Genomic DNA, 25,146 nt, shown 5'->3' with positions numbered 1-25,146 from the left:
AAGGTACTTGAGTACCTCCACACTTTAGGGTACTTACCAGTGGGAATACCCGGAAAAAGTTGAACAGCAGGTGGAATGCTCGTGGTGTAGGAGGGAAAAGCTGCTGAATGAGATCTGTCATGTTGAGAGAGAGGCAGTCACATCAAACCATGCGGCCTCGGATTCTATATCGAAGTGACTTGAAGTGAGTGATTGAGCTGCTCGAGAAGCGGTAAGAACGTGGTAACAGGACAAGACCATGGGAGGAGGGCGGGGAGTTAGTATCGGAGAGAGGCTAATCAAATAAGCACCCCATCAACAAACGCACTGGGCCAATCAAGAAGCACGCTAATCCGTTCGGCAACTGGCCTAGAGCCCTAGATCAGTTAGGCTGCCGCTTCAGTTGGGTCATGACGAAAGAGAAGAGGTTTGGCCCTCAATATCCGACTTGTGAACTCTCGCACCACAAATCCAGAAAATGTGATCAGAGTCAGGCACATTCAGACCCTCCAGGAGTAGTATCAGCAGTATGAGGTGCTGTAGACTGCACACTCAGGTATACCAGGTGCACCTCATGGTTGTAGGTAGGTAGGCATTCCCCGCGAACTGGCACTATGTACAACCTAGGATTGAGGCTCCCCTTATATATAGGCCTACCATGGGGAGACACATCCAAGACTGGAGTCACCAACTGCCTAGGTAAGCTCAACTTATGGACCACATGCTCCTCGATTACCGTCTGGACTGGACAGCAAGGGTACATCCAGCACCCATCAGAGTACCAATCGTTAACGAGTCGCCTCTCCTGCTTGCTTCGGATTCCATCTGCATTAGCTACTTCGCGCCATCATTCATGGCCCCCAGCGCCTCGTTCTCTTGGCGATCAACACACTCTTTTCATCGTCTTCTCATTCGATTGCTCAGTCTCGGCGACTCAGGACTGCGTTGATCGTTTCGCGCCGCTTAGGCCAAGCACGGGTTTGAAAGCTTCATTACAAACCTTTGTGATCGCTTCGTTACTACGGAGCACAGTTGATACTCAGGTACACAGACGATATACGAGACATGCGCAATCCTGGCATCCTCGTATTCGGGTCCAGGGTGTCTACCGAACCAGGGGTATGTAACAGCCTGCCAGGTCGTCAACTTTCAGTCGAGATCAACTTTCTCCCCTCGGCCAGTAGTCCTCTGTGTAATTCGTCCCGAGTACAACTGGCCCACCCACCCTGCTCGACTCGATTCCTTGCCCAGTCGATGAACCAGTCATTGCGCAAATCCATACCAAGTGAAACGTCCCTCTCATCTGGTGCTATACTTGCGGTAGGAAATGGCGGCATGCATTCTACCCTAGTCCTTGCTCACAATGCTGGTCATGATGGGAACGGCCTCCCTACCTAGGACAGCTGGTTGACTCCGGCCAGCTGCAACAATGACCGTTCGTTCAACTCCTTCTCGATTCTAATACTGTACTTGCATTAGGAGGGGATTTGGATATCGCCACAATGTCGGCGAGAGCTACCAGGACAACCTTCTTGCCCATCCTCGCTCTTGCTCTGGTGCAACATATATCGGCTGTAACAGTCACACTGACCAACCTCCCCGCATATCAATCACAGCGGAGCTGCGCGACACAATGCTTTTACGTCGGATTTGCAAGCGGTGGGGGACCTGATCGGCTTGCCGATGCTCTGGATTGCGCAGTCGATCCGATTGAAAACGACTGCTTCTGCCGCGCAGATCTTCAGGACGATGCAGACGCCTTCATCCAGAGCTGTGTCTACGAGTATTGTTCGAGAAACACGATTGATGTAAGCAGTGCCGTCAGTATCTACGACAGCTACTGCACAGCTGCCGGGTTCAACCGTGCAGTGGAGACTACTGCCACGCAAGGCAATTCGGGTATGTGGACGTGATTTGCCTTTCTAACTTTGACCCGTGTTTCCCAAAGTCGTATTGAATGGCTGTATGAAGTCATCATTATGATTGATTGAGACACCACCTTGGGAAACTCTGATGACAGACACACCCGCTATTCCTTAAAACTAAAGACTGACTAGCATTTACCATCCGTAGGAACGGCCTCCAGCAAGACAAATGGTCCTTTGCAGACCAACCCACCACCACCCGCCTCGACATCATCCACGTCGAGCTCCTCGAGCAACAAATCCACGCCATTCCTCTCGACCTCCGAACTGGTGGGCATTATTGTGGGTGTATGCGGCTTCATCGCCACGAGCATTGGTGTCTGGTTTTCTTATCGCATGTTGAAAAACAAAAGGGCTGTTTCTGTTCATGGGTCTCCATCCTATATAGCGCGGGCACCATCCCAGCACGTCCCGATGGGTCCAGTCGCTTACAAACACCCATTCGAATCACAGAATATCTACCATGGATATAGATGAGTAGGCACGAGGGGCAAAGGCACAGAGACCGGAGTGTGCCCGTCTTGTAGCTATGTTCATGGAAGCATGTTGGGGCGTTGTGACATAAGCCGGAGAGGTACTAGATACAATCCGTACTGGTTGAAAAGTGGCTTGATATCACTGCTTTAGTACCAATGTTTTGGGCTGCGACAACCAACCCAAGCAACACGATCTCAGACGACATGTTACGACATAATCTACGATACCAATAGCCAGAAATGTTGAATGACAATTAAGCTTTTTTTCTTTAGTATTAGTCTGTCTGCAACTGGGCATGTGTTTCTCTTTGTTCATTTGCACATCGAGTGCCCAACATCTGCTTTACAGACGCAACGTACTCCAATGACCAGAAGCACCCACCAGGGCGCCAAAAAGTTGCTTCCTAAGGCATTCAATCATTTCTTAGCCAGGAGGAAGGGCACTCGCATCCACAACTTCGTCAGCATCGCGTTGTAGATCCTCATCTGGCCCGTACAAGGGAGAACGAGGCAGAGCCATGAGACCGGTCCTAGTCGACTCAAGAATGCCAAAGGGTGCGATCAATTTCACAAAAGAGTCGATTCGACTGGGCTTTGCTGATCTTTATGCCTGTTAGCGATTATACCTCCCAGACATGTATGCCCAAATCATGACTTACACTTCCACAATGCAGTTATTCGTGCTGATGTCAAGAACCTTGCCACCAAATTGATGGGTAAGATGGGTGATGGCCTCAAGATGCTCATGCTTGTGACGAAGAGCCTGACTGGCAGCAAGACGGCTGGGGTGATAGCTTGAACCTTGTCCGATCATCTCACGAGCTCGTTGCATCAGAGATTGCTCATCAGGCTTGCCCTCTTCCAGCTCCTGGAGCCTTCTCTCGGCGTTTTCTTCGGCGTTTTCGACCTGCTCAGTGCCGTACTCGCTCTCTGGGCTCGTGATCTCTCGATGATGCTCCATAAGTTCTTCGTAGACCTCAGGGCCCAAGATGGAAATCTTGGCCAGCAACAGCTCGCGCTGCACCAGGGCAGCAGAAGTGTAATCCAGGACAGCCCACACCGGTACTAGGTCCTCCAATTGTCTTCGAGCTTGCTCGACCACTCCGTCTTGTCCTTGCAGGACGATGGTCATTCGAGAGAGATCGGAGACCTCGGTATTACAAACGACCAGGGAATCAATATTGAAGCCTCGGGCTGCAAGAATTCCAGACACCCGAGAAAGGACACCCGGTTCGTTTTGTACCAAGCAGTTCAGGACGTGTTTCTTGGGGGGTGCTTGAGAAGCAACGGGGGTCTCATAGAGGATGGACGAGACGGCGGCGGCAGCGCCATACTGGGGAGAGGTGTCGGACACTGGCAGAGGCAGTGGCGACCTTCGATGGAGGGCTTTGTAGGCCAAAGCTGAGGTTGAGTTGGTGGATTTTGAGCGTCGTGAGATGGGTGCGACTGAGTCGAGGAACGACGTGCCGGTTTGCAGGCGACAAACTGGAGCGACGGTACGGGACCTCAGTGACAGAAGCGTCCGTCGGCCAGCCATGATGACGGCGGCGAAAATAGGAGAGTGGTAGTTCTGACGCTCTCAAACTGACCTATATATTTCACATTCGCATGGTGAGTCACGGGTGGTGGAGGGTTCAAGAGGTAGGAAGCACGGTACGAGTACATACAAATTTTTGGAACGGGGGGATGCTAGTGTTGGGTGAGAGACTAGGTTGCTTAGCGGCTGCGAGGTACTCGCTACAGTACTACAGTACGAACTAAGTAATTAGTGGAGGCGCCCCCAAATGGGCGCCAGAGGACGCCAGTAGTCCAGAGTACTCATACAGTACGAGTAAAGTAGTTACTAGTTATGGACTCGTGGGCGCCCTAACCACCTTCTCTAAGCGGCAGCGGTTCCGGATGCTAGAGATATCGCCGAGGGCAAGAACGGCGAGTGCACCCACAGCATGGCATGCACCTTCTCCCGGGCCCACTACCGCACCAAGTCTAGCGGCTTGTCGGAGGGATCATTTCCTCCGCGGTCGGTCTGATAACGGTATCGGAGGCGTCGACACATCAGTATGTACAACGTACAGCAAACACCCAGGTGTTTATTATTGGGTGAAATGTTTTGTCTATGAGTTACCTGTATGTTACATATCTATCGTATTATACCTCCAACACGCCCCTATATCTGACCTTCCCATCTCTCAGCTTTTGCATCGCGTCGACTATTCCCTGCTTGGTTAGAGGGAATTTCTCAATCGTAGGCTTGATGTCATGCTTCGCTGCAAAGTCCAGCATCGCGTTCAGTGATGCAGTGTGAGCCCCGCCCGAACCGATTAATTGATATCCAGACACGACGAATGCGAGGGCGGGAACTGGAATGGCATCGAAACTGATGGTAAGGGGGAAGATCTTCGCAAATGGTGCAAGGATGGGAATGAACCTGCACTCAGTCAGCTGGTGTTCAAGAACAGATCCTAACCTGGGCATCACTTACTGAGAGAGATCTGGCAGGACTGAGGTTGTGATCAACAACGCGTCCACTGGCTTGACGCTTTCAAACTTTGAAACTCCTTTGGTGGCATAGAACTCGGAGGCTCCGAATGCTTTGGCTTCCTCCCGCTTGGCATCGGTCCCAGAGAACACAACTGCTTCGAAGCCCATCTTCGAGGCAAACTGAACGGCTAGGTGGCCGAGCCCACCGATGCCAACAATGCCGACTCGATCGCCTGGCTTCAAGTTGTGCTCGTATAGAGGACCCCATACGGCTTTGTTCATCCCTGATCAGTAACCATGTCTGTTTGGCAAAAGCTAAGAACTCACTTGCACCTCCGCACATCAAGGGGCCGGCATGTTGGGAGCCGATTGCGTCAGGTATCTTGAAAAGTGTAGATACATCCCACGCAACTCCAGTCCCAAAGCACCCTTCATCCCAGTTGGCGAATCCAAATTGCTGGGAATTGACGCACTTGAATTGTTGCCCTGCGCTGAGGTTAGCAGCCGAATTGGCTTTGCAGACCCTCGATGAAGGAATACATGCCTGTCAAGCAAGGCTTGCAATGCCCGCAAGTCCTTTGCATCCATCCCATCCCGACCCTGTCGCCAACCTTCAGGTCCGAGATTTGCGGCACCAGCGATCCTATCTCAGTAATGATGCCCACGCCCTCATGCCCTAATCCTTGGTCTGCATGTCGGTAATGCTCATCGGTTCCACAAACACCGCAATGACTGAGTGCGATGAGTGCTTCTGTTGGTCCAGCGTCGCGATGCCCTTGCGCTTCAACAATGTCTCCAGATTTCGAGCCTTTGTATACTGTGAAGTCGATCCCCATGATTGGTGTTATTTCTTGAAAATCTGGGAGAGCTGAATGGCTTTGAGGCTTTTGACACGGTGACTGCATGTCTTGAGAATTGGGAGATCCTGCCTTTATTTATTGCCGTCACCCTCACTGGGATCAACTCTTCTTGCCTCGAACCCATGTTCTCATTCCTCATGAATTGAGTCTCCCGTCTTCGATTGATAATCAAGCCGCATCAGTCCACCTCCACCAGCCTGCTCACGGCCAGAGAACGATTTCCTGTTAGGTACCACAGGCATACGTACACAGGGAGTATGACAGCGCGAGAGATGGCATGACCAAGCGTGGAAGCACCCTCCTATGCTTTCATTGGAGCATTCTGTTGGCCCTACCTATTGTGATCGAGAGACGTGGAGCACTGCAGTCTCCGAGGCACATCTGTTCCCAGCTAGGGCGCCGGCCTCGAAAACAAAATGCAAAATTACCCAAAGTGGAAAGAGGGAGTTTGCTATCTAAGAGGTGTCAACATCACTCCAAAACCTCGTATTGATGACGAGATAGTGCCTGATTATCTAAGATATCAGGGGCGCCCTCCACCTGGCATCTCGTCGTGCAAGTGACGCAGTCCTCCCCGTAGCCTTGCAATGCCACTACTCGTACTTGACAGCGGTGGGCGGCATCGTGGCACCCACGTGGCACCGGCGACCTGGATGACTAATAGCGGCCGCTCAACCCACGGTGCCCACCAGGACCTCAACGCCTTGAGTCTTTCTCGCCAGAGTCACCGCACGTTTCCGGCAGCAACTCCATCAACGCCTTCGGCGCTTTCAACAATACATGTAAGTACCTTGGGTGGGAAAAAGCCTGGCACTTCCTCCATCGTCAGAAATGATTGTGCTGCGCACGGCTCTGGAATATATTCATTCCTCTCGCTCGAGAGTCGAGAGTCGAGACACATTGTTTCTTTCCATTGTATCATCTCAGATCCGAGGTGGTTATTCCTGTCCTCCTTCCAGCCCGACTCTCAAAGGTCCTCGGATTCCATACATCTGCTACCTGATTGAAGAAGGTATTGTGGAGGATCCCTCAAAGCCAACGCTGAAACCAATCCAACGCCTGTTTCTCAGAGTCCTCCAGGCAGGCTCTCTCTTGAGGGTCGTCTGGGTTGCCTCTCACTGAAAAGCCATGCCTCCCAGGCTTATAGATCCTGTGCTCTATTTCCGGCACTTTCTTTCCTGCCTTCTTCGCTCTCTGATGGATCTCCTCCACTTTGCTTTTCGTCTCAATCTTCACAGCCTCATCCTCCAAACCCCAACCAATACTAGCAGGAACAACCAAAGGGTTGACATCATCCTCAAGCACAAGATTACTTGGGTGCATCGCAACCACTGCGTCCACAAGCGGCACCTTTTGGCCGTCGAGATCAATCATATGGCTCTCGAGCCCGGCACGGAGCGCATACCTTCCACCCCAACACATTCCACTTATCCCGATCTTCCGAGTTCCAGGGGTTGCCCGTCTCAATGCCTCCAAGAACTCCATGCAGATTTTGTTCGTGGGTCCTTGCTTATGCCTTGCTAACCACATTACAAGCGAAGGTGCGCTGGCTAGCAAGCCGGTATACTTTGCCAAAGTTGACTGCTTGGCTGCGTCAACTGGAATCGCCACATCGGCAAACTTCAGCGATACGGTATCGCCCTTGAAGAAGTCTGGAAGGTAGACGAGCCACTCGCCGCTTTTGGCATATCCATCGGCGATGAGTTTGTTGTTTGGCAAGGAAAGGCCAAAGATATCTGAGTAGATGACGATGATGCCCCTCGGGTTCTCGCGATTACCAATCACATATGTATTCAGCCCATGAATTGTTTCTTCCTTGCCCTTGGGCAAGCCTTTGTGGATCGTGCCCTGAGGAGTCGGGTTAGAAGGGGCTGTACAAGAATCGTGGAAAGATATCATACCGAGATGCATTCTTGGCACCCGGCTTCCATGGTCAAGTACGAGGATCCAAGCGCGAAAATGTTCAAGATGCAATTTGGATGCGCAGCGTATGGGCAACTAGATGGATTCGGGGTGTTTTGAACCAGAGTAGAGTATCAAAGTTAGAACTCGCTGGCCAATTCAGCAGGCGACAGAGTTGCTTGATGCTGCACATATATATGGCCATAGTGGCACGAGGTGAATCGACCCATGCCGCTGGAGTGCCCCTTGGGTGCCGCTGTACAAGCATTCTCGGTCCGGTCTCGCGCATGACTCGGACTCAACTTGGCATCGTATATGGGACGCCTTAAAGGCCCAACTCATCTCAACTGTTGGCGATTATTATGTTAGGTCATGATAAGCCCAACGACTAATTACCCCGTCCTCCATCCCTGAGTCGTAACTGGTCGCAAGGATTGCTCCAGACGCTGAGGTAACCGACCCCAGCAGACCGTGTGCAGCTTAGGCAGCAAGCCACACTTCGAGCCAAGGGCACAATGCATGGTGGGAGTGGGTGCGAGAGTGGAACCTGACTCCTAACTACGAACTCTCCGCCTCTGATGGTCTCAAGGAATCGGCACTGGCGCGAGATTCCATCTCTCGACCCCGATATGAGGGTGTAGTGATGCCATCGGATGAGAAGCAGTCACCCTGGACAACTGGGTTTTCAATATCGCCGTCACCATGTCCCTGGCCCCGGACTCCACAGTATCGGCATCTGGATCTGGCCCTGAGCGCGAAAAAGACGCGAGCTCGGCCGTGCTGGGCAAGGCTCCCATATCAGACACCCTGACCGCGAAGCCACGCAGTTGCATCGTATGTCGTAGCCGCAAGGTGCGCTGTGACAAGCAGTCACCATGTTCCAACTGCAGCCGGGCCAATATCCCTTGTGTCTTCCCCTCAAACAATCGTCCACCAAGATGGACTCGTCGCCTCGAACGCTTCACTAATAACACCAATCCCCCAAGTTCAGATGCTCGGGCATCCATGGATGCCAAACCAGCCTTTGGTGACCTCACGCAAAAATTACAAAGTCTTGAAGCGCTGGTCAAAGAGCTGAGTGCCCAGCTCGGACAGGCACAAGCTGCGTTCAGCTCAGCTAGGGCTGCGTCGTCTAGACCTAATTCTCCCGGGAGACCTCAGAAAGGCACCGATGTAGATCACGGCGTGGATTCATCTCAGGCTGCAAGCGCCGACGACGGCCACTTACAATTCGGCCGTCTTGTTCTACGTGACTCCAACCGTAGCCACTACGTGAGCAGTGGCTTCTGGTCCCGAGTCAACGATGAGGTTTGTAAATCTGCTTCAATCCTACTGTTGCTCTGACCTGACCGCTCACGATGTCTTTGCAGCTGAATGAGCTCAAAATGAGCTTTTCCGAGCTGGCGGGAGGCGACTCCGACAGCTCAGACGGCGAGGAGCCACCTGCATTATCACACCCAACACGCGAACTAGCGCGGACACCGTGGGAGCGGAACGCATTTCTATTTCGACACAATCTGGATCCTTCAACTCACGACCTGCGCGAATTTCACCCACTGCCATCGCAGGTCCCGTTTATAATAGACAATTTTGCCGAAAATGTCAATTTTATGCTCCAGATCGTTCATGTTCCAACAGTTAGGAAGATCGTTCGCGAGTTGAACAATGCTGATTTGACAAGCTTGACGCCAGCCAATGAGGCTCTGATGTTTTCGATCTACTACGCAACGGTGACCGCTATGGAGGAAGATGATGTGAGTTGCCCGGGGATGAGATCCATGAGACTTCTTTGACTGGAAGAAGATCATCGTACTTAGGAATTTGTTGACGAATCTCAACAGGTAATGACCAATTTCGGATGCTCAAAGTCAGACCTCAATCTCAGGTATCGCATCGGCCTCGAGCATGCTCTCGCGAAAGCCGATTTTCTGAATGCTCCCGAAATCACCATCGTTCAGGCTCTCACAGTGTTTCTATGCCTGGCTGGCCGACACGATAGCCCGAGGTATGTGTGGATGATGACTGGACTTGTCATTAGGATGGCCCAGTACCTTGGCCTACAGCGGGACGGAAGCAATTTCGAAAGTCTAACTCCGTATGAAATCGAAATGCGACGAAGAGTTTGGTGGGCCGTCTGCAATCTCGATCTAAAGGCCTCGGAGGATCAAGGAACAGATCTCGCGATCAAACACGGGAGCTCCGACACAAAGTTTCCCCTCAATATTAACGATGCAGATTTGGATACAGGTACTAGGCAGATGCCCACAGAGCGCGAAGGTGTGACCGATATGTCATTTGCCTATATAACTGCTGGATTATGCGATGTCACAAAACAGCTCCTGGCCTCTAAGGTGAGCACCGACGGATTTGATTTAGGAGAACAAAACCGTCTGGTCAACGAGATCTACAAGAAATTCGAGGATGGTTACCTCCGATATACGAGTGAGGCAGGGAACATTCTTTATTGGGTTTCGGCCACCATTGCGCGGCTTGTAATGGCCAAGCTGAGGTTAATGATGTTCCTCCCCGTCCTCTTCTCCGAACCAAGCGAGCAATTTTCCGACGAGCTAAGAACCAAGTTGATGATCTCGTCCATCGAGGTCATCGAGTACAACCACGCTCTCAATGCTGAAGAAGGATGTCGGAAGTGGCGCTGGATCTTTCAGATCTATTCCCATTGGTATGCAATCATTTATCTCATGATCGAGATCTCTCGGCGCCCGTGGTCCTCGACTAGTGAAAGGGGATGGGTCGCCCTCCACAGCAGCTGGCTGTTCCCCATCCGAACCCTCGCGAACAAAAACCTGCGCATTTGGGTTCCGTTCCGGAGGTTAATGGCCACAGCCCGCAAGCATCGTCTGACCGAGCTCAGTCGGCTGCGAGCCGATCCGGAGGCAGTTGCTCGATTGGACTTGCTAGGAAAAGGTATTCCATTGCCAACAAGTTCAGGACTTTCGCAATCTGCGTCTACAGCCGACCAGTTCAGGCAACGGTGGCTCCGGCTTGTGGCAAATCCAGAAAGACCCTCACCAGAAACACTTCATGGCGAAACGTCCAACAAAGAGCCCTGTGATCTATCAGCGCGTACAACCTGCACTTGCCCCCCAACCCAAGATCCCCCTTTCTCGTCTCAGCCCGGCTATTTCACTCCTAATGCCAATTTCAATCTGCTGTATTCTGGTACAGAAGGGCAGACCGCTGGACAGAGTCAGGAAACACCCAACATGGGACCTAGGGCGCCAGGGCCCCCCCTCCAGAATTCCAACGAATCAGTGTGGGCCCAGACCGGCCGGCCATCGGACAACCCTTTTGTCATAGCGCCAGCGCCCTCAGACTGGTCCAATATCCTTCCATTGGAGGCGCCGGGTCCAGTAGCGTGGTTATGGGATGGCAGCGATACCGCACAGGATCCGTTCCTCAATGTAGGTGCGGATGACATGGATATCAACATGGATCTGGGCGGTGATGTGAATTGGTTTAGCTGGGTTGAAGCCACCGAAGGGCTAGATTGGAGTTCGCGCCCACCTAGACCCAACCCGTGAACCAAAGTCAACCCGATAGTCCCAAGATTTAAGCCTCATTTCTTATGTATCACCAGCCTGCGGCCAACTGGTCAACATTTTATTAGCTAGCTAGTCTCCCAGGGTAACAGCAATAAACATAACAGCTCGACCCTTCGGCCCTGGAAGTCGAGAATGTTTTTTGAAAGCCACGATGGCCATGGGACGCACAAGGCTCGGCCTCGCTCTTTCTTTTCACCGACGCCCCATTATCAACACGATTTAAAGCAGCATCAACCTCAAGCCCATGTGGACAATTAAACAACACACCTCACCTTGATCGAATGAGCGTTGTGGGCTCCATTCATGTTTCTGTAATTACTTCTTGTGTCGGGATGGTTTACATCACATGAGGAGCCTGCTGTCCAGGCCTCGGTCCGCTTCCATTGATCAGCATGACTTCGGCTGGTCCCCAACATGATGGCATCAATCCTAGGGCGAGCGTGAGATACAATTTCCACCTGCGGCAAGCCTCTTTACTGACCCAAATGATATGAAGTTGCGCTTCTCATCCTACATCGACCCATCCACCGGGGCCAAGCTCGATAGAACTTTCACCCTCCACACATACGATGTCGAGGATGTCAACTATGACAACGAGGATGAACCCCAAGCTGAGCATGCACTCGACACCACTCCTCTTCTCTCATTCCAGGGAAGGGACTATCCAGTAACATTGCCACCCAAGTCGACAAGGCTAGTGGGTTGGACACGGGACTGCGCTATCAAGACAAGGAAGTTCATCCTTTCGGACGTCGGTAAATCCATTTTTAAATGTGCAGTTGCGTATGTCTTGGGAAGTCTCGCAACGTTCGTCCCTCAAATAAGCCGGCTGCTGGGAAAACAAGACTCGAAACATATGGTGGCTACTATTACAGTGTATTTCCACCCTGCAAGATCCCTCGGGAGCATGCTCGACGCCTTGCTTGTGGCCAGCACGGCTTTTCTCTATACTGCCTTGGTTTCGCTTTTGAGTATGACCGTATCTGCATTCTTTGCTGATACAGTCCATCTCATCAAAATCGGCCACGCAATCGTGTTGGTTGTCTTTGTCGGAGGTGGCCTTGGCCTTGTGGGCTGGATCAAACTAAAACGGAATGACGCGTTGGTGAACATTGGTTGTTCACTCGCATCGCTTGCCCTGATCACCATCCTCACAAAAGAAGGCGCCGTTCAGGCGGGCGACTATTCGGTAGAAAAGATCTCACAAATCCTCAAGATGATTGCTACCGGTGTCACTGCCACAATGCTCGTCTCGTTTCTGATCTTTCCCATCTCCGCCCGTTTCCGGCTCAGGAAAAACCTGTTGGGAGCCACTGACGCACTTTCTGATATGCTGGCCCTTATAACTAGTAGTTTCTTGTCCGGCGATGAATCTGAGTTGGAGGATAATGTTCTTGCAGGTGTCAGTGACCGCCACAAGAAGCTCTCGGCCTCTATTGACCAGAGTCTGAAAGAGTCCAGATATGAACATTACTTGTTTGGAACTGAACGCCAAGCGTCCGTTGAGACGAAGCTCGCACACTGTATTCAAAGGATCTCCCAGAGTATTGGAGGCTTGCGGAGTGCAGCAGCCATGCAATTCGTGGTCGTCAGGGAGCCTCCCTTTGGGACAGGTCCGCGGTCGGCCGATATGGCCGGCTATTCCCCAGCGGTCTTTAATACTTTCTCGACCTCAAGAACTAGTGCTACTAATCAAAGCGTGCTCGATTACTTTGGCCTCAACGCACCCGTAGGTGATACCGCAGGCAGCCGCCCACACACTGAGGAACGTCAAAAGTTCCGCACACCTGCTCAGATATTCGAGCTTTTCATTCAGAACCTGGGCCCTTCTATGAGATCGCTAGCGTTCACACTCAAGGAGATTCTGGACGATTTTCCATTTGATGCATCCAATCACTACCAGGTAGTGACAAACCCCAAGTTTAAAGGCAGTTTGGAACGTGCTCTGGAGCTGTATAAGACCTCTCGTAAAGCGTCCCTTGATATTGTCTACGGGCAGAAGGATATGGACAGGTCTCGGCCAATTCCTGTTCAAGCCGATTGGGAGGATGCCGCAGCTTGCTGTGGCCATTTCTCATTTTCTCTGGTTCAAGTTGCAGAGTCTGTCAGGGACTATTTGATCATCCTCGACGAACTGCAGCTAGAAGTGGACGAATCACCATCCGGCAGGACATGGACCTGGTTGAAATTCTGGAAACACACAGACGAGAAAAAGCATCTCGATGGCCTTGATCCTGACTTCGTCGAGGTTCTTGATAGAGCTAATATGCTCAACCTTCAAGTGACAGCAGCCTCGTTAAGGAAACCGAGCCTGTATGCTCGACCGGCGTGGCCAGAGCGATCGCGATTCAAGCAGGCCATGTTTCAAAGATTCTACGACGCTGCCTCCTTCTTTCGACGGGATGATATTAAGTTCGCAATCAAGGTCGGATTGGGTGCGATGCTGTACGCGTCAATCAGCTTTGTCCCTACCACCAGGCCGTTCTATTCACACTGGCGGGGAGAATGGGGCCTCGTGTCATATATGTTAGTTTGCAGCATGACGATAGGAGCGTCAAACACCACAGGCTATTCACGCATCCTAGGTACTTGCCTGGGAGCTGTCCTCGCCATCGCTGCATGGGAGATCGCTAGAGGCGACCCGTTCGCGATGGCGTTCTTTGGCTTCTGCATGGCATACTGGACCGCATACATCATCATTGGGAAAGGTAAAGGACCGATGGGGCGATTCATCATGCTCACTTATAATTTAAGTGCGCTGTATGCCTACAGTCTCAGCGCTCTGGACGATGACAACGACGGAGACGAAGAAGACTCCAAGAACAACCCCTTGATAATCCCTATTGCCGGACACCGGGTCGCAGCAGTGATATCAGGCTGCATATGGGGCCTCATCATCACGCGGATGATCTGGCCCAGCTCGGCACGGCAAAAGCTCAAAGATGGAATCTCGCTACTCTGGCTCCGGATGGGATTGATCTGGAAACGAGACCCACTGTCGACGCTGACGGGAGAGATCGATTCGCACAGGTACATGCATCTCAGGGAGGAGTTTTACCTCCAGCAGTTCCTGTCGACACTGCAAGGCCTCGCGGACGCGTCGAAATCCGAATTCGACTTGCGCCGACCGTTCCCGCACGCGACGTATGCTCGGATCCTGAAGAACACCGACCAGATCCTGGGCGCATTCCACGCCATGAACGAGGTGATCCTGAAGGACCCACAGGCCTCTCCCGGCGAAGAGCTACTGCTACGAGCCACCGCGCAAGAGCGCGCCCAGCTCTGTGGGCGCATCAGCCACCTGTTCAACGTCCTCGCTTCCTCCATGAAGCTCGAATACGCCATCTCCGGCGATGCCCACGCGTTGCCCAACATCGAGCACACCCGAGACAGGCTGCTGGCCAAGGTCTTTGCATATCGGCGGAGCGATGCCCAGGAGCAGAGGACCAGTGACGAAGACTACAGCCTGCTGTATACGTATGCGCTGGTGACGGGCCAGCTGAACATTGGCATTCAGAAGTTGCTGAGCGATGTGGAGGAGCTCTTTGGGGTTTTGGATGAAGAGGCGCTACGGTTGGAATAGGACAATGTGGCTGACAATGATGGCTTGAGATCTAGTTCGTCAGCAATGTACAAGATTATGCATATGATTGCGACTGACTTGGTCCGATCGTTCTGGATAGACTGCCTGGTTACCACGAAAGCACAAGCTAGCATACCAAGTGCTTCGCATCTAGTGGGATTTAGATGGCAAAACGGGGATCTTTGGGATACATGGTCAAGGAGGGTACACTATCTTCATGTTTCCCCGCAAATGCGTCTTTGATTCAGCTTGTCTAGGGGACCAAGTCGGGTCGTCACAAGAAGCAACTGACGCCGAGATTGATCTAAAGATTGGACGCGCCGTTGCTCAAGAAGCGGGCTCAATTGTTCAAGACCATGCTCAGGAACACATCTAGGACATGCGCTAGATGTGCGATGATATTGATAAAAGTCAATTTGCATCTGTGTATCTCGCTCGGCTTGGCTCGCAGGGAGCTCTCGTTCTGTAGGTATGTTGATAGTAATCAGGAGCGACCAATGTCCCAATGGCGCATCTCACGCTTTGATGCCCGAACTCTGAATCAGACCTAGGTACATTCTACCTAGGCAATGCGCTTGGGTCTATGGGAACGCTACTCCTTAACCATAGTGATTATAGTACTTCCTCCAGTCATGAACGTCTTTGTAGCCCAGAACATCTCGGATCTTCTTGTTCGACAGCGGGGCTTCCCATTCGCCCATCTTCCTCGTGATTGGCGTGTTAGGACAACTCTTCTTCAGAAACTTTTCAGTTGGTGTAGCGGTGGTGATTGTGTCGTTCGTGGCATTGAATGCCTGAAACCCCAATCCATCTTTCGCAACACACAGGTCACAGATCTGTCCCAAGTCTCGTGCATCGATGTAGCTCCAAGCGTTTCGTTTTCGAGTCGCTGGCTCACCAACGTGTCGCGGAAAGTCTCGTTCATACTCGTGTGGCTCGATGACATTGCCGATAATGAGAGCATAAATGTCGACTCCAAATCGACGCGCGAAGGTGCGCCCAATACGCTCTCCTATTAGCTTGCTGCAAGCATACGTATCCATAGGATTGCGGTCGTAGGTATCCTCGTCCAGAGGGAAGGAGAGATAGTTGTCGTCACCTTGGCTGAAGCAAACTCCATAAGTTGTCTCGCTGCTTGCAATGACGATCTTCTTGACCCCCAATTTGCAGGCTGATTCGATTACATTGTATGTACTCATGACGTTGCCATGAAACGTCTCACTGTCTGGGACGATCATGTTTCGAGCGTAGGCGGCAAAATGAATCACAGCATCCGGTGGCCCCGGGTGCTTTGGAAGCGCATATTCTTCCATGGAGAACAAGGAGGAGAGTGCATTGAAGGTTTGAGCACCATCTGTCAGATCTGTCTTCATCGTATAAACGGTCTTTCCCGGCGGGATATGGTCTTTCGGGAAGTCGATGAGATCCAGGTTCAGAATCTGATGGCCCTTTTCTAGCAAATAGGGAATGCAATGACGGCCAGCCTTGCCAGAGCCGCCGGTGAAGACAATTCGTTTAGCTGTCGCGGGGGCCATGGTGTATACCGATCTTGCAGAATGCTTGAGAAAGAGGTCGGTAAGGGCTAATGGCTTGGATGGGAAGATTAGATATTGGGGCTCACCAACCATTTTGTGGAGATGATGACACGGTGATGTCGGCAAATGGCCGATCACATGCAGGGTCTAAGGGAATGGCTGAAATAGGAAGCTCGATTTGTTTACTCAGAAAACAGCACTTTTCTTTCGTTGGAGTTTGTTTGCATCATTATCACTTCTTCGTCGAAAGTTGAAAATACTCGATTTTTGCTTCAGCGCTTGTTGCTGATTACTAGGAGTGAGGAAGCTGGATTGAGAGGCGGCGCCCGACATGTATGGACCTTGCGGACCAGGATACGATCCCCACACGTTGGCATGCTGAGCTGGAGGGCGTTGTGTCTGTTGCGATTGCTGGTATGCGGACTGTCTCGAGTCTGAATGATGCCTTTGCTGTCTGGGGTCTCTGGGGGGTATGGCCGGTCGCGCAGTAGCGTCTTCTTGGCCATAGAGCAACCTCAGCCGCTCCGTCTCTGCGTTAATTTGAGCTCGTCGCCGGCGCTGCTGTTCCTGCTCCTCGGTTTCAAGCAGCTTCCTTGTCTTCCGTTCCTCCTCTTCGCGTCTGCGTTTCAGTAGCCGCTCCTCCTCTTCCGCCTCGCGCTTGAGGCGGGCAGTTTCCGCATCAAGTTCCCACTGGCTGCGAGGATCTGTGGGTGGAACTCGAGGGCTGTGGATCGAACTCTGCTGTGGCGGAGAGCCTACCTGGGGTCGGGACGGTAGATCCAGGGGTACAGGCCGCGATATTGGGCTGGCTGGATTAGACTTACGACCAGTTGTAATGATGTTGAAAGTGTCTTTGAGTGAGCCAAAGTAAACGTCTCGGATTACCATGGCTCCTAGCAGGAGCACGACCTCAAATCCCTTCAAATCCTCGATATCTACTCGTTGTAGATTCGGTTCATACAGGGTAAGCTCTTTGAAGCCCTTCAAAATGGAGACCGTAATGTCAGGCTCTTTATGCTTTGCCTTTCCATCAATATCTGTGCTCTTGCCCGATAAGAAGCAAGCAAGATCTTTGGAGAATTTGCCATCCTTCTTCCATTTGAATCCTATCTTGGGTGTAACCTCTGAGGCTGCTGGATCATGTTGACCTCGATCAAGTGCGGAGGCCGATGGCGCTCGAAATGTCTGCTGTGGCATCTCAAACTCCCACGAAGCGGCGGAGGTGAAGCCAGCAGGCTTGTGTCTGACAACAATCTGCTGGTCGGGGTTGTAGAGTTGAATCGAAAATTGGGAAGGGAGAACGGGCTCGGGAGGCGGCGGCACCACACCATTTGCCCTCGCCTGTTCAGAAATCGGGGCAGGCTGAGTCCACTCGGGAATGAGGAGAACCTCTGCGTAAAGGACTTCGGGACTGAAGGCATCATAGAGGGCCGCAGCGTATCGATTTCTCGAGGCATGCTGTTCCGGGTCTATATGGCGGAGAGTGTAGGCGGGTTCGAACTCGGCACCATATTGGGAGTACAGGAAGGTGGATAGCTGCTTTGGTCTGTCCTTTGAGGGTTTCAGAATGAAGGCTGGTATCGTTAGTCAAGTGGACTAAAGAATAGGGAGCGAGCCTAGTCACGTACTTGGAAGATTCTCGTCCAGCATGATTATGAAACTCAAATGCTGAAATGCTGAAGTGGTTCTACGTGATTCGGAGACCGCCCGAGGGGTTCATGGATTCAATGAGTCTAAAAGAACGTAATGAAAGACAGAAGTAGACGTGATATTCAGGTTCTGAATAATGGGTAGCACAGCCCCGATAGGTGCAGGTGTGCATTGCACGAGGGAGGCAACGCGTTTCAATGGTAAGGATGAGTCCAGCCTCGCGTTCTGCCGAGGGATAGTTAACCTAGCGCCCCTAAGTGGGGGTTTCGGGGGTGTTTAGAGGCTGCCTGGCGGGGCAGAAGGGGGCTTTGTAGGCGGTGCGCTTGGGCGCCCCAGGCTTGGAAGCTGACGCCTTCGCCTTCTTACAGACTCGCAGGTGTTTGTGACGCGTTCCCGTCAAGCGCTGACGAAACCAGAGTGACTGTGACTGGACGATTACGGGTGGTTAATACTTAGGTATATGCTTACTGATAACTGAGATCGAGGGTGTTTTGCGATGCAGGGCCTAGGAATGAGGCCATGCCTTCGAGGTGCTGGGTGTCTGGCCTGAGGCGGCCATGACATCGGGTGACGACGCTCCCACGAATTCTTACCTAATTACTGTTCACGTGACCATCCTTCCCGGCCTTGGCTCCCACCAGCCACAACGGGAAGTCTCCAACTACCTCTTGTTGCTTTTAGATGGTCGACATCAACAAGCTTTAGGGAACTAACACTATTCAAGATTATTTGGTATACCTTAAACTCTCCCGACGCAGATGTGCCGGCCAAGTTCTTGTTCAGGCCTGACCACAGGGTTTAATAAAGGACATTTCAGTGTGCTCCACCACGACTCCATGTATTTACCTCACATAAGCGATGTCTCTCGTGGAAGATGCTGAAGGGGTCAGGAGGCCAAACGACCCTTATGCAAAGCCTCCTGAGCCCATCAAACATCTTTTCAAATATTGGCGGAAAACAGCAGATCTTGATCTGCGCCGCAGCTCCTCAGAAGGGGTATCCGACGTCTTTTTGAAGGGTCCTCGTGGACAAGACTCAACTTTTGAAGTGATCGAGCTGACCGAGCTGATACCCAACAATTATAAACAGGTGCTGATGACATTTTGCGGCCCTGATGCTGTTCACTTCCTGCCGAATTCTACCGGCGTTCAAGAGCAATCAGCAGCGGCTTTTGAGGTGTCTTCGCTGCCCGGTATGAACCGAACCGCTTTTCATTGTCACTACATCTAGTCTGACCACTGAAGGACTTTACGTCTTCCCATCACTCCTCCCACCACATGTCCAGATCGCCCTCCTAGAGAGGCTGCTTCACCGTGACCTTCAAAATCCTTCACATAAGACAAATGTTGACTTGCACTACCATGTACCGGTTCCAAGCCTACCAAAAGATGCTTCTAGGGGAATTGAACGCTCTCCAGGTCCAGGATCGTTCTTCGGTCAAGACCGAGACTCGGATATCCTTCCTAAAGAGCCCGCTGTTCACAAATCGATAACCTTGATGCAGATGCTCGAAAGCAAGCTACGGTGGGTCACCCTAGGGGGACAATACGACTGGACGAAAAAGGTTTATCCATCTGAGGTACCTCCGGCGTTCCCTTCAGATATAGCGGATTTCATAAAAGGGCTATTTCCTGATGTCAATCCGCAAGCTGCAATCGTGAATTTCTACAGCCCAGGTGACACGCTCAGCGTCCATCGAGATGTCAGCGAGGACTGCGCCAACAGTCTTATAAGCGTAAGCATTGGCTGCGACGCGTTGTTCATTGCTGGAAATCAGGATGGAAGCCGTACAAGCACAATGAGGCTGAAGTCTGGCGATGTTCTGCTCATGTCAGGTGAGTCCAGGTACGCCTGGCACGCTGTGCCAAAGATCATTCCTGGCACCTGTCCACATTGGTTAGAAGACTGGCCAGGAGGATCAGACACGAGCGAATACCAAGTTTGGCGTGGATGGATGAGCAACAAGCGGATCAATCTTAATGTGCGACAAATGGCAAGCTCTGGGGAATAAAAATGATTCACTGGTTTTGTCACACGTAAATGACTTCTTGAGCAACCCCCCACACAGGCCTACATAGGAGGACCATCATTTCAGTCCGAGACGCGAAGCCAGACTATGTCATAACGGGCAGGAGATACAAGCTAATTACTAAACTTTCCTCTACCAGAACGGTGGAGATGTGCGCCCGAGGGGTCTCCCCGAGAGGTTCTCCGATTTATCTATCAAGGCAACAGTCTTCCGAACAGATATCTATCAACATCCCATCCTTCCCGTACGTTATCACTCAGACTTTCTACCGAGAGTGAACGGTTTGGTTTGCGTTCTAGCCTCAATCACGGAGAAAATGGCTGCTACCGTTGATTGGCAGTCTCGAGCCAAAGCGAAGCGCGACGCCATTCTCGCCTCCATTCCAGCAGAATGGCACCTCAAGAAGATTTCCTCTGTGCAAGAACAGAAAGATATTACAGGCTCGTACATCCAGAAGTTCTTAAGCCCGGAAGAAATCGAGATCACGGAAACCGACTCTTTTGGTATCGCGGAGAAGGTGGCCGCTGGCACGTGGACCGCAGTCGCCGTCATCCAGGCGTTTTGTCACCGGGCTTCGCTGGCCCATCAATTAGTCAATTGCCTTCACGAGACTTTCTTCGATGCAGCACTGGCATCGGCAAAGAAGCTCGATGAATACTTTGCAGAACACAAGAAGACAATTGGCCCGCTGCATGGAGTTCCGGTATCGCTGAAGGACCAATTCCATGTTGAAAACGTCGAAACCACAATGGGCTACGTAGGATGGATTGGGACATTCGAAGGGGTTGCGGATGACCCGCGCAAGGGGAAGTATGAGAGTGAAATGGTGAGAGAGCTGAGGGCGCTGGGTGCCGTGCTTTACTGCAAGACCAGCGTTCCGCATACACTCATGAGCGGGGAGACGGTCAACAACATCATCGGCTACACTTGGAACCCCAAAAACCGCTACCTGACATCTGGGGGCAGTTCTGGGGGCGAGGGCGCCTTGATCGGATTGAAAGGATCCCCAGGCGGGTTTGGCACTGACATAGGAGGTTCGATTCGCATTCCAGCAGCCTTCAATGGCCTCTATGGCATCCGTCCCACATCCGGCAGGCTGCCGTATGAAGGCATGGCAAATAGTATGGACGGTCAAAACAGCATTCTTTCTGTTGTTGGCCCTCTAGCTACCACCGCTCGCTCGGTGAAACTACTTACCAAGGCGATCCTTTCACAGGAACCGTGGCTCCATGACCCTCTAGTCATTGAGCTACCATGGCGGGATGCCCAAGAGCAAGCTATTGTCGACACGGTCAAGTCTACTTCCGCTAGTGGCAGGCTCAGCTTTGGTGTGATGAAGACAGACGGAATTGTAACTCCTCAACCACCTGTGGCTCGAGCCATCGAGACGGTTGCCGCAGCACTCGAAAAAGCCGGGCACAAAGTCATCGAATGGAAGCCTCCGTCCCACGAAAGACTCCTCTCCATCTCGCTAAAGACATGGCTTTACGACGGTGGAAAGGATGTGCATGGGGCGTTTGGCCTCTCCGGTGAGACGATGGCCGTTCAAGTAAACACCGTGTATGGAGACAAGGCGAAGGAAGAATACACGGCATCCATGATCGCCGCAAACAACGTCGCCAAGCGCAAGTTCCAGAAAGAGTACCTCGACTACTGGAACAGCACGGCACAACAAACTGGGACGGGCCGCCCGGTGGACGGAATCATCTGCGCGCTGGCGCCGTACCCGGCTGCACGGCCTGAGAAGTATGGGTATTACGGGTACAGCGTCTGGGTGAACGGGTTGGACTACCCCAGCGTCGTGGTGCCGGTGACGAACGCAGACAAGACCACGGACCTGTATCACGAGGGGTTTACACCCTTGAACGAGCAGGATCAGAAGGTTTTCGACGACTACGATGCGGAGTTGTACGATGGGGCGCATGTCAGTGTCCAGATTGTGGGGAGGCGATACACGGAGGAGAAGATGCTGGCTATTGCCGAGTATGTTGGGGGATTGGTTGGGAAGTAGTAGGGTTGTCCTCTCTTGTTTATGAGGGAGGGTATGTTAGGACACATCTGCACGCGCAGCCTGAGGGTTTCGCGCCGTTGCATACAATTTATAGGAATAAACATTTGGTTCGCTTTGAAAGCCAAGCTAAAGTAAGCTAGATATACAAGCCAGATATGCAGGAGGCTGCGTTCTTCTCAAGGCTCATTCCCGCCTTCACCGGCTAACCGACGTTAAGTATACAGCTAATACTAGAGTTCAATCAAGCTTGGCCTTCAAGTTCCCCAGGTCAATGTCCTCGAGATTATTCCACAAGTCCACGCCAACCAGCTGTTTCACATGCTCGGCCTCCCTGGCCATCTCTCGTTCGGTCGAGGACGCAAAGTTGTGCTTCTGCGAGTTTTTGCGTTTCCCCTGCGTCTTCTTCTTGAAAGTCACTTTTCTGCAGGGGTCGATATTGATGGACTTCTCCTCGGGGAAAATGTTGCCCAAGATCTGTTCGAAGCTGACGTTCTCGTTGGACGAGGACGTGGAGCGGGACCTCTTCGCGTCATCCTTTGACTCTAATGCGTCGGCTCCAATCTCAGGTGTTATTTGAACCGATGTAGCAGCTTCTCCAGTTGCTTTAGCCGACCTTTCTACGGACACCTGGTCCTTCTTTTCATCTTCAGCGGGGTATCGACACTGGCTGGGGAAGACACAGTTCTCACACCCACGCGCCACTCTCGGGTTCATGAGTAGCTTGAGCGCCTTCCTCTTCCAGTCCCCCCATTCGCGCCAGGCAACGTAGTCGAATTCGCTGGAACAGCTCTGTCGTTTCTTCTTCTTGCGCAGGTTTTGTTGGTTGGCTTCCCCGGAGCAGTAATAGTGGCCGTCGACGAGGCAGCGGCGGGTGACGCCAAGCGGATAACGAGAGTGGCAGAGGTGGCAGACCCAGATCCATGCTAGCGGCTGATCGGGAGTCGGGGGCAGATCCACGGGGGTGGTCTGAGTTTTTGGAAGTGCTGTAGAGCTGTCCTCCAGGATTTTGGTGTGATCAAAAGCTGGCAGTCTGGCAGTCGACGGAGATTGTGGCAGGTAAGTTGGAGTGCGCGGAGAACGGACACCTTCATCGGTGCTGAAGCTTGTGTATGCACTCGCAATCTCCACAGGGAGGCTCAACGCCAGAGAAGCGGGTCGAGCTGAGAGCATGATCTGCTGCTCAATAGAACGGCAGTTGTTAAAAAGCAGGGTGATACGGCGAGCAACATGGCGAAAGCAGGCTCCAAGCTGAGCTGGAGACGCTGATTAAGAGGTTAGTTTCAAGCGTTTGCAGGAGCTCATTGTCCTCGATCCAGATGGAACAATGAATTGTGAGAAGTGATTCCCTGAGTCTGACGGTGCATAGCCCTCCCGTCTGCTTTGTTGTTGATGCAGTACAGCGTACGGCGTACGGCGTACAGCGTACAGTCTGCAGTCAATGGAGATATAGCCATCATGCGACAGCACAAAGGAAATAGCTCTGACAGACCTATTCTTGGGAGCTGTTCATGGTCAGGGCGTAGGCTATTTTGGTCTCGGTGTGTCTCGTCATTGACCGCATCATGTACCCCCCGCAATATGGCAGAGCTGGTACTGTGACTACCGAGTACTCCGTATAGTGAGGTTTTAAGAGGAAATGTCATAGATTGGTTCGGTGCTCCCCAAATAATGACTGGGGTGCAATCACTCTCATCACTCTCAGTGTCGGTTCCCGCCAAGTTGGATGCCAGCCTCGTAGGTACCCGGAAACGGACTAGCGCCAGGCACCAAGTCTTGGCATGATGTGGCTGGTCGCGGTTGGATCCACGAATCACGAATCACGAAGCCTTGTGTGTGTCCTGCCCAAATTCAACCTCGTTAGCATTTCGAGTCAAACACCAACCACTCGCTTATCCAGAGAAACGCCCAGCCATCACCAAAATGCTGGAGCCCAGCGTTTTCGAGGCTGGGCTCCCAATTTGCCGTTGGCTGTGTGCTCTGTATATGTACATGGCCTCACTGCGTGCCACTGTGCTGATATTCCTCATTCCAATTCCACAACTAGCCATCTCCAACAATCTATCTCACTGACCTTTTGGCTGCGTTTTTGCTCTCTAACGAATCACGACAGGCTCACCTGTTCTCTCAAGAATTGCTGCTACTGCCTCTTGTCGTCGATTAAAGAGCCTCCTCTCCACAGTGAACGCTTCCTTCCGACCATCTATCAAAATAGATTCGCGGGGTGCTCGCAGTGGTGTTTTTGCTTTTGCACCCTCCCCTTCCCCCTCACCCTCACCCTTATCCACGATCTTTCCCCGGCCCATCTCGCCACGCAGCCACACGTCCCAACCCATCACCATCAGAGAACTCCCTGATAGCTCGACTCTCTTCTGTGGCCCAGCACTGAGTCCGCCTCCGCCCAAACGCTTCCGCCTCCTCTCCTTCTCGCACGTCAGAGCCAAAAGCACACCTTCGTCTTCCTGGCCACCCGAAGACCCTCCAAGGCGGCAACCCCCCCACTTCCACTCCCGCTCCCACACAAGAGCCCACTCCCTCCCAGTGAAAGGACTTCCAGAGGCCGGACCCGATCATCATGGAACGCAACATTGTCATCGCCCTGATCGTGATCATCCTCTTCGTGGTGCTGGCGCTGGTGGGCTATGCGATCTACGCGGTGCAGAACCGCGTGAGCCTATTCGCCAAGAGGGAGAAAGAGCTCGACGAAGAGGAGGAGTAGGAGGAAAGCGCACTGTAAGATTCAAGCTTGACGACGATGACCCCGACGCGATTATGGCTATGGCTGTGCCGGCAGACCCCAAACGCACCGTTTCTGGGACCATCCGGCTCGAGGACGAGCGACACTCGTGGTTTTGAAATTGAACGCCCTTTTTCGTTTCTGTGAAGAAAACAGTCTGATATGAGCGAGCGGCTTTGGTTTTTGCAGCTATTCTACTTGGTACATGATGTGAGTATGAACATGGACATGAACATATATAGTAATGGATGAACGGAAATGGAAATACTGGCGTTAACCTTACGAGGTGATGGTTTGACATTGTTACGAGGTACATGCTACATGCGAAAATATCGCTGGCTTCTTAGGTCAGGTTAGGTTCGGCCTCGATCGAAGGTGTATATGAATGAGATAGTCAAATATAAACAATACGATACAC

General features: G+C 52.1%; 12 protein-coding genes across 12 annotated transcripts; 6 read left to right on the top strand and 6 right to left on the bottom strand.

Moving 5' to 3' along the window:
• Nucleotides 1–1,481: 1,481 nt before the first annotated feature.
• A1O9_03555 (uncharacterized protein) lies at nucleotides 1,482–2,381 on the top strand (the record flags this gene model as incomplete). The annotated part of the gene is made up of 2 exons (XM_013409119.1): nucleotides 1,482–1,878; nucleotides 2,053–2,381. 2 exons carry the CDS (start codon nucleotides 1,482–1,484, stop codon nucleotides 2,379–2,381), a joined length of 726 nt encoding a protein of 241 aa, XP_013264573.1.
• A 423-nt stretch (nucleotides 2,382–2,804) lies between these two features.
• On the bottom strand, nucleotides 2,805–3,917 carry A1O9_03554 (acetolactate synthase I/III small subunit; the record flags this gene model as incomplete). Its single annotated transcript, XM_013409118.1, has 2 exons — nucleotides 2,805–2,982; nucleotides 3,040–3,917. The coding sequence occupies 2 exons, from the start codon at nucleotides 3,915–3,917 to the stop codon at nucleotides 2,805–2,807; spliced, it is 1,056 nt and encodes a 351-aa protein (XP_013264572.1).
• A 611-nt stretch (nucleotides 3,918–4,528) lies between these two features.
• A1O9_03553 (uncharacterized protein) lies at nucleotides 4,529–5,697 on the bottom strand (the record flags this gene model as incomplete). Its single annotated transcript, XM_013409117.1, has 4 exons — nucleotides 4,529–4,808; nucleotides 4,863–5,133; nucleotides 5,189–5,347; nucleotides 5,385–5,697. The coding sequence occupies 4 exons, from the start codon at nucleotides 5,695–5,697 to the stop codon at nucleotides 4,529–4,531; spliced, it is 1,023 nt and encodes a 340-aa protein (XP_013264571.1).
• Nucleotides 5,698–6,750: 1,053 nt separating this feature from the next.
• On the bottom strand, nucleotides 6,751–7,652 carry A1O9_03552 (uncharacterized protein; the record flags this gene model as incomplete). The annotated part of the gene is made up of 2 exons (XM_013409116.1): nucleotides 6,751–7,569; nucleotides 7,623–7,652. 2 exons carry the CDS (start codon nucleotides 7,650–7,652, stop codon nucleotides 6,751–6,753), a joined length of 849 nt encoding a protein of 282 aa, XP_013264570.1.
• A 673-nt stretch (nucleotides 7,653–8,325) lies between these two features.
• A1O9_03551 (uncharacterized protein) lies at nucleotides 8,326–11,165 on the top strand (the record flags this gene model as incomplete). Its single annotated transcript, XM_013409115.1, has 3 exons — nucleotides 8,326–8,931; nucleotides 8,994–9,377; nucleotides 9,465–11,165. 3 exons carry the CDS (start codon nucleotides 8,326–8,328, stop codon nucleotides 11,163–11,165), a joined length of 2,691 nt encoding a protein of 896 aa, XP_013264569.1.
• Nucleotides 11,166–11,676: 511 nt separating this feature from the next.
• A1O9_03550 (uncharacterized protein) lies at nucleotides 11,677–14,769 on the top strand (the record flags this gene model as incomplete). Its single annotated transcript, XM_013409114.1, has 1 exon — nucleotides 11,677–14,769. One exon carries the CDS (start codon nucleotides 11,677–11,679, stop codon nucleotides 14,767–14,769), a length of 3,093 nt encoding a protein of 1,030 aa, XP_013264568.1.
• Nucleotides 14,770–15,368: 599 nt separating this feature from the next.
• On the bottom strand, nucleotides 15,369–16,304 carry A1O9_03549 (UDP-glucose 4-epimerase; the record flags this gene model as incomplete). Its single annotated transcript, XM_013409113.1, has 1 exon — nucleotides 15,369–16,304. One exon carries the CDS (start codon nucleotides 16,302–16,304, stop codon nucleotides 15,369–15,371), a length of 936 nt encoding a protein of 311 aa, XP_013264567.1.
• Nucleotides 16,305–16,490: 186 nt separating this feature from the next.
• Nucleotides 16,491–17,954, bottom strand: A1O9_03548 (uncharacterized protein; the record flags this gene model as incomplete). Its single annotated transcript, XM_013409112.1, has 2 exons — nucleotides 16,491–17,878; nucleotides 17,933–17,954. The coding sequence occupies 2 exons, from the start codon at nucleotides 17,952–17,954 to the stop codon at nucleotides 16,491–16,493; spliced, it is 1,410 nt and encodes a 469-aa protein (XP_013264566.1).
• Nucleotides 17,955–18,812: 858 nt separating this feature from the next.
• On the top strand, nucleotides 18,813–19,965 carry A1O9_03547 (uncharacterized protein; the record flags this gene model as incomplete). Its single annotated transcript, XM_013409111.1, has 2 exons — nucleotides 18,813–19,146; nucleotides 19,199–19,965. The coding sequence occupies 2 exons, from the start codon at nucleotides 18,813–18,815 to the stop codon at nucleotides 19,963–19,965; spliced, it is 1,101 nt and encodes a 366-aa protein (XP_013264565.1).
• A 334-nt stretch (nucleotides 19,966–20,299) lies between these two features.
• Nucleotides 20,300–21,994, top strand: A1O9_03546 (uncharacterized protein; the record flags this gene model as incomplete). Its single annotated transcript, XM_013409110.1, has 1 exon — nucleotides 20,300–21,994. One exon carries the CDS (start codon nucleotides 20,300–20,302, stop codon nucleotides 21,992–21,994), a length of 1,695 nt encoding a protein of 564 aa, XP_013264564.1.
• A 237-nt stretch (nucleotides 21,995–22,231) lies between these two features.
• On the bottom strand, nucleotides 22,232–23,164 carry A1O9_03545 (uncharacterized protein; the record flags this gene model as incomplete). Its single annotated transcript, XM_013409109.1, has 1 exon — nucleotides 22,232–23,164. The coding sequence occupies one exon, from the start codon at nucleotides 23,162–23,164 to the stop codon at nucleotides 22,232–22,234; it is 933 nt and encodes a 310-aa protein (XP_013264563.1).
• A 1,029-nt stretch (nucleotides 23,165–24,193) lies between these two features.
• A1O9_03544 (uncharacterized protein) lies at nucleotides 24,194–24,847 on the top strand (the record flags this gene model as incomplete). The annotated part of the gene is made up of 1 exon (XM_013409108.1): nucleotides 24,194–24,847. A coding segment is annotated over one exon (654 nt), but the record flags the coding sequence as incomplete, so codon positions are not given.
• Nucleotides 24,848–25,146: the final 299 nt, after the last annotated feature.

Source organism: Exophiala aquamarina (assembly GCF_000709125.1).
Source record: "Exophiala aquamarina CBS 119918 chromosome Unknown aczIA-supercont1.2, whole genome shotgun sequence".
Taxonomy (NCBI): Eukaryota; Fungi; Ascomycota; class Eurotiomycetes; order Chaetothyriales; family Herpotrichiellaceae; genus Exophiala; species Exophiala aquamarina.
The sequence above is the reverse complement of the archived record's forward strand: the minus strand, read 5'-3'. Positions and strand labels throughout refer to the sequence as shown.